General features: G+C 39.7%; 2 protein-coding genes across 2 annotated transcripts in view; both read left to right on the forward strand.

Moving 5' to 3' along the window:
- EXOSC3 (exosome component 3) overlaps positions 1–3020 on the forward strand; it is a 5271-nt gene extending 2251 nt beyond the window's left edge. The window contains exons 5-8 of the mRNA XM_010567933.1: positions 2–37; positions 133–282; positions 1165–1316; positions 2727–3020. Of these exons, the coding sequence (XP_010566235.1) occupies positions 2–37; positions 133–282; positions 1165–1316; positions 2727–2928 (540 nt within the window). The 3' untranslated portion in view covers positions 2929–3020. The remainder of the gene's footprint in view (position 1; positions 38–132; positions 283–1164; positions 1317–2726) is intronic.
- Positions 219–10530, forward strand: part of FAM213A (family with sequence similarity 213, member A) — a 22742-nt gene continuing 12430 nt past the window's right edge. Inside the window, exon 1 of the mRNA XM_010567846.1 lies at positions 219–282. The gene's annotated coding sequence lies outside the window, so the exon portion shown is untranslated. The remainder of the gene's footprint in view (positions 283–10530) is intronic.

Raw genomic sequence — 10530 nt, forward strand, 5'->3', positions numbered from 1 at the left:
GGGCGGCGCCTACTGGGTGGACTCGCAGCAGAAGCGGGTAGGGGCGCGGGGGGAGCGGGCGTGTGCCGGGAGGGACCCCGTCTGGGCCGCGCTGGCCCGGCCGCGCTGACCGCCGCCCCCCCGCTTTTGCAGTACGTTCCGGTGAAGGGCGACCACGTCATAGGAATAGTGACGGCCAAGGCGGGAGACGTGTTTAAGCTGGACGTCGGTGGGAGCGAGCAGGCGTCGCTGTCCTACTTGGCCTTCGAAGGCGCCACGAAGAGGAACAGGCCGAATGTGCAGGTTGGTGCTCTTGTTCCTCGGCGGTGACGTTTGGTGGCGCTCCTGTTACGTTTTAGCAGTCTTGCCTAGTAAAAGTATTTTTTTATACCGCAGGTAAGAGGAGGGGTGCACGTTCGTCTGCAGTGATTTTTGCCGTGGCCCTCCTCGGAGGTTTCTGCGTGACTAGGCTGTGGGCTTTCTGAGGTGTAACGTGTAAGAGAACGTGTAACTAGTGTGGCTCGAGATCTATCAGGTGGCAGGCTTTTGCACTCCGTACATTTTAATTTTTGCCAGCCGTAGGTGTGATTCATGAGTAACATGCATCCAAGGGGGCACTCTGAATTTAAGGCTCTAGAACGAGCTTTTAAAACACCATCTGTTACTGGTGGAGAACAGTTCTTTAAGAACACTCTTACAACAGTTGCATGGCATATGCGTGCCACAGTTTTCTGCATTCAACTGAAATACCATCACCAGAACGTAGAAGTGGGCTGTAAAGAAAAACGAAGTATGTTAGTGTGGGGTTTGTTGTTGTTGTCCTCAAATGATTACAAGAGCAGGTTGCTTAGATTTTTTTTTTTTAATACTCTTAAAGTCTAAAGACAGAAATTCATGTTTGGTATTTAAAAAAGAAAAGAGGAATACTCTGTGAAATAAAATTCTGTACTTTTTAAAAATATCTGTCAAATTCCAGTAGCGATACAAGATAATTGTTCCCAGAGGCTGTTGCCTTTAGTAGAAGAGAAGATGAAAATTCTTATTATACCAGTTTATTTTTCTACCACCAATATTTTAAAACTATTTTGTGGCCTCATGAGAGCATCTTTATCAACTGAGTATTTCTTACAAATGTGCAGTATGATCTTCTCTACTACTTCTGCTCTTTGACACTATTTTGTCTAGGTGGGAGATCTTATTTATGGTCAGTTCCTTGTAGCAAATAAAGACATGGAACCAGAGATGGTCTGTATAGACAGCAGTGGAAGATCAAGTGGAATGGGAATAATTGGACAAGATGGCTTCCTCTTTAAAGTTTCCTTAGGTCTAATAAGAAAGTAAGTACTAAGAAAAGTAAGTAGTCGCTCTAACGTGCAATATGGTGGGTAGGAGTCGCACAACTATGTCATCTGAGCAGTGTGGGCAATTTGGTAATCAGAGTGTGTAATTGTTTTAGTGCCTTTATACCAGTTCTACTGAATAGAGTATGGATATTGACCTAGAAGGAGTGTTTATTTTCCCCCTTAATAGATTTAGATGCTTTTCTTTATGGTGTTGTGTGACCTGTTTTTAAAAAAAAAAAAAGTGATGTGGTTGCCAAGGCAGCATGGAGAATACAACTAGTGACCTGGGGAAATCAAACATTCAAGCTAGGGTTTCAGGTATGTACCTAGTACCTTGGAGTTTAAAAATGGGAAATGCTTACTGTCGTTTTTCTGCTTAATGTGATAGTGAGGGATGTACATTTGACTGACAGCTGATTAAAGGGCTCTTTCCACATGAATACACATTTTCTTACTTCCAAAGCAAAATTTGTGGGATTTCATTTAAAACTGACATGTTAATCCAGGAATCGTTTCATAAGCTTTTAAATGAATTGTGAACTTTGGAGTTACTTGTGCTGATGTAAAGATGAGATTTTTATGACTATCAAAGAATATCAGATTAAATGAATAAATGATAGTCAAACTTTGTTGTTGCTTTTGGGTGGGGTTTTTTCTTTGGTTTTGTTCTTTGGAAAAGCAATCTGGAGATGCAGAGCAGCTATTTCATACCTGTTTTTTTAAGTAATCATTTGTCTGGTTTACATGTCCCATCAGAAGTCAGGGTGAACTGATACAAATATTTTTGCAGCCATTCTGTTTGTTTTCCAAATCTTGTCTGTATGTAAGTAGAGAAATAACAGTATATTACAAGCAAACTGCTAAATCCTGATATGTTTGTCTCCTTTGAGAAGCATGTTGAAGCTTGATTTAATCCTAGATGTATTACAATGTTCTTGACATTTCTATTTTTCAGTATGCTGTCACCTAATAAAAACAAAATACTCTGTTTACTGCTGTTAATATTGTTTCCTGAAGGAGAAGGGAAGTTGTGTTTTGAAAGACACATCTTTAACTCTGGTGTCAAATTTATAAGTAGCAGCACTTTAAAATGTCACTTTGTCAAACAGTGTAGTTTTAGAATTTATTAAACCATAGAATTGTTCTAAAAGTATCAATTCACTTTAAATTTGTCAGGTGTTACTTCTGAATCTAATTAGAAAAAAAACCTACTAAATTCACAAGTGCTGTATTTTTTTAGGTGCATTTATTTCATATGAGAGGAGAATTAAAAATCTGATACTGTATTGCTAATAGGTCCCATAAGACCAGTACTGCGGTTTAGTTACTGAGTGATAATAATGCGGTGTCTATCAAATGTGAGCACTTACTACTTCCTCTGACTTTTTTTAATCTTGTTTACAGACTCTTGGCTCCCAAATGTGAAATAATTCAGGAGTTGTCACAATTGTACCCGTTTGAGCTGGTGCTGGGAATGAATGGAAGAATATGGGTAAAAGCAAAAACAGTTCAACAGACTTTAATTATAGTAAATATTTTGGAAGCCTGTGAGTATATGACTGCAGAACAGAGAAAACAAGCTCTTGCCAAATTGTCAGGGAATTGATAAAAGAAAACATTGAGGATTTGCTTGAGATGACTGTAGGGTGTTTTGGTTATTTTTGTATTCAGATTCATATTAAAAGCCATTTTTAAATGAAGTACTAGACTTCCGTTGTTCTTCAGTTCCCTTCTTTATCCACTCATCTTGTTCTTGTCTTGTTTAGGAACTTTGTTTTTACTCTTACGATTATGAAACCCTGTTTATGCTTATGAATTTTCTAACTGATGTGGAGACAGTCTTTAAAATCTTCCATTAGCTGTGAGTTTTGAGGTGTAACTAAAGTCTTCTGTAAGAACTGGTCAATTTGTAAACTGCATATATTTGCTTTTTTAGTCATTATTAATATTAAAACTTCAAACAATATGTGTTTACTTGGGGTAGCAGAAAGTATCCTGCAGGTCATTCATTCTGGTCAGGTGCTCTATACAGTGACAAAAAGTGATTATTTAATATTTTACAAAATTTTGGCTTAGAAATGCAGGTGGAGAATACCAGAAGATAATTACCACAGGGCGTAGCCTAGGGTGCTTAAGGCAGATGATCAGGTAAGACCCAACATATGCTTATAGTGATGTTGCCACTTTCCCTAAAAGACTACCTGGCTAGTCGTATTAAGGAAATAGCATGAACATTCCGGTAGCTTGATGGCTCACTGGAGGTAAAGAATATAGTTGACAGTAATGCTATTTGAAGTCACTTGCAACTTTTCCGAAGTGCTTTTTAACTAGAGATTAGGTAAAGACCACTGCAGCAATAGCCATGTATTTCTCACTTCTAGACATTTTAGATTTATTTTCTTTAGCTACAGCATGAAGATTCCATATAGCTTTGCTTCATGTTTAACAAAATCAGCATTTCTGAAAAAAGCTGTATTAGGCTTCATTGTGTAGTAGTTCCTCACATGCATATAGAGGAATTGCTGTCCTAAGAAGGATAAGCTGTCAGTCCATTTTAGTATGTGAATAGTTTGCTGCTGTTCTTTTGAAAGAGAACCTTGGAGTAATGGAAGGGAAATTACTGATGCCTGCTTCCTGTGGGAGAAGAATTTGACTGTATGTACCCATTGAACTGCACTGGAGCTGTTTAAGCAGTTATTTAGATCTGTGATGGTTTTGGTTCTTAATAAGCTGAATAGTTTGATAGCAATAGTTAAATGAAATTTGAAAAAAATGGACTAATTAGAGTAAGCTTGAATACTGTCTACAAAATTCTTCCTATTCTGTATTTCATCCAAAGTTCAGCCTGTAGTATTTGATGATGCGGTTTTCTTTGGCATCTCTCTAATTCAGAAATTGCTTCAATTCAGAGCATTCCTCTGAGTCATCTTTAATATGCTTACCTAGGGCTTCCCCGGATTCAATAAAAACATAACTCTAATGGTTTCCATGTGAGCCTAATGGCTACAATCCAGAATTCTTTCTGGGTTTCACTGGCCTCTGTATTTAGTGTTTAGGATATTGCTTATCTGGCTTGGTGGATCTTTAGTCATCTTTTTTTTCACCTGTCTTCTCCCAGCTGAAGTAACTTTCATTCACATCCCATAAATCTTTTAGGCCTATAACGTTTCTCTTACTACACCTGAAAAGCTGTAACTTAATAAGGATTTCACTAGTGCTGCTCTTCTCCAGTGTTTTTTCAACTTCAGTTAACTAGAGGCCCTGCAGGTTGTCTTTTGTTAGAACAATAGCTGGCATAAGCAGAAAAGCACTTGCCAAATCATCTCAGGGTGCTAGCTTCGTTTTCTGTGAATGTTCTTGGATCATAATAGTAAAACCACAGGAATGGGGAATGACATGGATCATTTCCTGAAGAGTTGTGGCTTGAAATGCAATTAGCCTTACCACTCCCCCTTTTACTTGTCTAAGCAGCCTCCCTTCCCTCCCTAAAGTCTTGAGTTTTAAGCCTCACCTGCAAGATATGTGAACAATCCCTGATTTAAAAATGCTGTTTTGGTAGTGCAGCATAGCAAATGGTGAAAGTTTTCAACATCATCAGTGCCCCATTTCACACCACCCATTATTCTGTCCTATTGTCAACTGATTATCACCCAGGTAGAACCTTGATTAAATCAAGAGCAGGGAACAAAATGCATTAAAGCTACGCCTGTGTTTAATACACAATCATTTTAAGTATGTACTACACTTAAGTTTGACACCTTATGCAGTGGCAAAAATGACAGTGGATGTGAGTAAAACAGGTGTGTGGAAAAATGCTTGAAAGCAAATACATTTAAACACAGTACTAAAAGAAGGCAGTATTGGTGTTTTGGTTTCTTTTTAACTGGAGAAAAGAAAACTCTCTACGTTCCTTAACCAATTACTAGCTTTGACAAGCTTTATCTAATGAACAAAATGTTCAGGCAAAATCTATATGATGTCCTTGTGAACTTTTAGTTCTGGCTCAGTGACTAAACCAGTATTATCAAAAAGAGCGACATAGAATATAACTTAGTTCTAGGAAGAAAGACCGATCATGAGTGAATGAAGTCCTTCACATTCCCATTAGAAGCACATAAACACATTTCAGGAAATGGAACTTGCAGAAGTGATGCTGTGGACTTGAAATGTACCTTGATTAGTAGAATGTCTTTCTGTTGCATTTGTGTGATGTTTGCCCTTGTCAGTGTAAGTCATTATTTAGTCATTCATTTCAGATACTCAGTAATTTTGCATTGGGTTGCTTTGTTACATTGCTTTTCATTCAAGTTGTGATGAAAGTTAAAAAGTAAAGATTGTAGATGTCAACACGGACACAGTCCTTATCCCCAGAGATGAGCATGACCCCTTAAAAAGAAAGTTTACAAAGAATTAAATGGAAACCGTACATTGAAAATATGAAATATGTAGTTTGTGGCCCTTCCTAGGTTGATGTGTTGTATAAAGACCAAGAATAAATGCCAACAAAGTACAGATATGCAGTGTTGAAATTGTGTGATAGTAAAACATTAGTATTTTGCTCTAGCAGAAGAAAGTTGCACAGACGAATAGTTCAATGTAATAAGAGGATTAAGAGCTTAACTGTAAGGTTATGGTTAGAGCGTGGCTGTAACTCTGCTAGATTAGAAGTTTACTGTGCCCAACTACTTATTACCACCTTACCACTGGAAGTTGCAACTGAGGTTTGCTGGCATGTGTATTTGATTCCTAGCCAGGTTCTGTCAAAATGACCCACATTGGCATCAACACTTTTAATAGCAGGGTTATTTTGTTTTTCTAACCCAAATGTTCTTCTAGCAGAAGAGGTCATGGAATTTTTCTCTTGGATTTTAAATATTAAGAGCAGCTCATCTACTGGAGAAGCTCAAATTTGTTAGAGAAAGCCCAGTTTTCTTAATGCTTGAGCAAATGATTCTGAGTAACAGCTAAATCAACCAGTAAATCAACATGTTATTTTAAACCTTACAAATTGGTCGTCTCCAAGCTTTACATACTTACATAAAAAAATATTTACACTGTTTTTTCTAGCGACATACAATCAACTTGGTGAGATATGTTGAGTATAGAAAGTAGCTGTCTTAAGGACAATGTAGGACACTTTAGTTGTATTAGTAACACAAGCAGCCTTGTGCTTACTAATGACTTGTATAGATTGCAAGATGCATAACTACTATTGAAGCCTATAGTAAGGAATTAAACATGTAAATTTTGTCCCAACAACTTGAAAGAGAAACAGAAACACTAGAAAAGTGTTGGCTGCCTGGATTTTAATAGAAACTATGTAGTAGCTGTGGGTGGTTAACCAGGACTGCTGCAGAATGACTTTTCCTCTGATGTCCTGATCTTGCAGAGGTGCAGTTACTGCCTTTTTGGTGCTGTCAATATGGGTATTTTGGGATGTTCAAGAGCCTGTTTCTGCTTATAGAGCCTGAAGCTTGACCACTATTCTAGTGGCTTCAATAGTAATTAAAAATAACTCTTTACTAGGCCTCAGTGTCCAACCTAGTATAAGAAAAGCTAAAAAACTGGAATAAAATAGCAGGATAGGTAGCACTGCAGTAAATGGGACAAATAAAAAAACTATAGGCCACCGAGAGATTCAATTTTGCTTTAATTACGCTTACCTGACCTAAAGATATTAAAGACTGACAGACAGAAGGACTAATGACCTCATCCGCTGTTTCCGAAGGCCTTGGTTATCTGTTGTATTGTAAATGGTAGGCTTTTCTGTGATTCAGTGTTTATTAGGCTATTGCCAAAAGACATTTGTGTAAGCATCTGTATACCCGTTAAAAAGACTTGCTAATTCTTTCTTCCTGTTCTTGTCCAGATGGAGGGTGTTGCACCAATCTCTTCTTGGTGTTCCACTGTGAACTACTCATGTGGGTGAAACTGATTTCAAAAGGCCTGTAGGTCCTTTGGTTTATTTCGTGACTACTGCACCCTGATCTTACTTTTAAGATAAATCTTAAGATCCTGTGTCCAGGCTGGCTGTAGACAGAATAGTGCTTTTATTTCCTGAGACTCAGGATGAGGTTGCAAGCACCACCACCTGAGTACATATCCCTGTACAGTCTCCAAACAATACATGGCTTTTGCCTGGTCTAGTTGAAACCTATGTCAGTCTGCATCTGGGTGCATATGCCTTTAGAAGCACATGGGTGAAAAGTTCAAGCTGTATTTTTGTGTATCTGCATCTACTCTTATTGGCTCAGTATCGAAAATCTTAATTAGTCTGGAAATCCTTCTACGGACATAGTGTCTAGATCTTGCCTTAGCCCACCGTGGTCTGTTTCCTTGTTGCTTTTGAGATCTCCTGTTTCCTGATATATTAGACAAACTGACTTTTCTAAGCCATTTGTCTAACAACGCCCTTGGTCTAAAGCTGATCTACAGAAGCATGATCCAACAAGAAATAGAAATAATTAACTTCTGAAATAACACACAGCTTTGTCATTCTGTATGTGAATTGAAAGTTTCGTAATGCTAAATCATGTTTTAGCATAGATACTGATACAGTGCATGCTGGGTGACTTATGCACAGGCATGCTAGGGAAATTTAATTAACTGATATACAAACAGTTTGCAGACTGATACTCTTCATTCAGTTTAACCGCTATAAAAGTGAATTATGAAAGCAGGAAGAGAAGGGCTCAATGTGCTTTTTAAGAGCACTATTCAAAACCTGAGAACTAGAAGATTAGATGTTGGTGCCTGTTGCTCTGTGAAATATTCTTTCCGTGTGTGTTAGGGACTTTATTAGTCTCTTTAACAGGAAAAATGTGTGAATAACATCTGAATAGGTGTATGGAAAAGCAAAACTATTACAGATCAATCATAATATGATTTTATCAAGAGGGAAAAACAGAAAACCAAAGTCATCAAATTCCCATTCAGCTTTCCTGCCAAAATCTCCCTACCTTTCTAAAGCAATCAAGGCAAAGGTAGTCTAATAAGGAAGTCCAATAAGGACAAAGTAGTCCTTGCTGCAACTCCACTTAAGCAACACAGCAGCTTTTCATGGAAAGCAAGCCTTTCTAGAGAGGTAGGCAGAGAAGGTTAGATTCCAGTATTTTCATGACACCATTTTTCTTTGGGTTCTGTGTCTATTGGAAGTGTGCATGCATTCAAGGGATTTCATGGCTTTGTAAAGTAGGAAGACATTCTTGGGTGGAATCCAGATGTGCGGGCTCAGATTTTTCTGCATTTTTCTTTTTAACAGTAGGGACAAACGAAGTCAGAGTCACTTCTGTGATTAACTGCTTATTGTTCTTGCCTGATGCCTTGTCATGGACTCCTACGCAGGGCAAACAATAAATAAAAAGAAGTTTTCGTCTTGTGGTAGGTGGTGGTTTTCGCCCGCAGGAACACTGGCTACCTTTGAATTGTGAAGGCCAACTGCCAGATTGTTAGAGGTGTAACATGCAAAAGTATCATTAAGAGAAAAGTTTTTTTGTTTTGTGTGCTTACCATGGCAACAAAAAAATAGAACTGCAATTCTACCATTGCCAAATGTTGACAGCTGGACCCACAACCGTTACAAAATTCAGAAGAAAGGAATGTTGACAGCCTGCAGAAATTAGGGTTTTAATTACATGCTGATGGCTGACAATTCGTCAATCATGTTTTTGTCATAATGTTTTTCTGAAGATTGCTGTGTCACAGTAGCAAAGATACATTCTAATGCTGACTGCATTTCAAAAACAGCGAGAAAGCCACTTGAGCATACGATGTTTGGTGTTGACAGAGAACCTTCGCACACTGGTTAAGGAGAAAAAGTAGAGATATTACTTGGTTTCGTGTATTTCCAAGGAAAAAAAAGCAGCCTCAAACCCTGCAGTCCTCCCAGATACCCCAGCTTTTTCAGGTAGTCTGGTAATGCTGTTTCTGCCATGAACTTTCCTTAGGTTATTTTTTGATTGCTGCTAAGTGTGAGTGACTTCAGTGCTTTTTATAATCCATTTGATTTCTAAAAGCATGTGCATGGATAAAAGCATAGCTACCACAATTTCGGGCAAAAAGACCCAAAATCTTTTCCCTGCAACTGCCTGAGACTGTGCCATTCTGACATGTACTAGGCAACATGATGCAATGGGATGCAATGGGACGTGCTCTTGCAAAACGGCTGTTTGGCATTGCCGTCCCGCGGCGCAGGGCCACTGGGCTCTCCTGCGGGAGTAGGGCAGCCTGGTCAGGGAGCAGCCAGCCTCTGGGAAGCCCCTGTGGTCTTCTGCTCCAAGGGGTCTGCCGGGGTGCCCGGGCAGGCTGCCCGGTGATAGTTTCTGGTGCATCCCAGCACTGGGGCACATTGCCTCCAGTTTGATTTGTGCTAGAGCAGAACCGGGACACTGTTGTTGCTTCCAGTTAGCAGGGAAATTGTTTTGTGGTGAGGTTACTCAAAAAAACAAGCTCTGCACTATAGATAAACTGCCAATAAGGGGTAAACTGAGCAGGTCTAACCAGAGTGGCTGGTGACTCCCAGTTGAGAGAGAGATAAGAAAAGGCCATTCATTTGGTCTAGCTAAGTTTGGGACGTGCTGAAAACCAGTGGCTCTAGGTGGTTTGGAATGTAGATTCTCCGGTAACATCGAAGAGGTCATGTTCATTGTCCCCAGCTGCTGTTGTGTAACTGAGCAGACAGCGCTGTCACTGCTGCTACCTTTTTTTGTTTGTTTTTTGGTATTTTAAGTGCCAGCTTAACAGGAGACCCCAGGGAATAGTCCCAAGGTGGTGAAGATGAGTCTTCTCTGCGTTTCTGGCTGGAGCGGTGCCTCATGACCACAAGGAGCTGAGGAGCGCGTTCTTCAATGGTGTTGTGACACGTTATTGGCTGGCTTATCTGAGCAAGTATATTCTTGAATGTAATATGTATGTAAGTATTTTAAGTGCCCCATTAATCAGATTCCTTGAGCGATAAGCTCCCGACGTTCTCGGACTTCAGTCCTTACGGTTTGTTGGGGGGTTTTTTTTGCCTTAAAATATATTTCAGCACCGTATCTTACAAAACAGTTCGTTCCTTTCCTGGCTTAGCCAGAAGCTGAAGAAAGTCCTGGTGAGGGGAGCGCGGGCCGCGGCAGGGAACGGAAGGTTTTTATTCACTCCAGTCCCTGAGGGCGGGCCAAGCCGCCTCAGCGCCGCGGCGCAGCTGCCCCCCGGCGGCGCGGAGCCC

This window comes from Haliaeetus leucocephalus, unplaced genomic scaffold (genome assembly GCF_000737465.1).
Source record: "Haliaeetus leucocephalus isolate CR32 unplaced genomic scaffold, Haliaeetus_leucocephalus-4.0 Scaffold229, whole genome shotgun sequence".
NCBI classification, from domain to species: Eukaryota; Metazoa; Chordata; class Aves; order Accipitriformes; family Accipitridae; genus Haliaeetus; species Haliaeetus leucocephalus.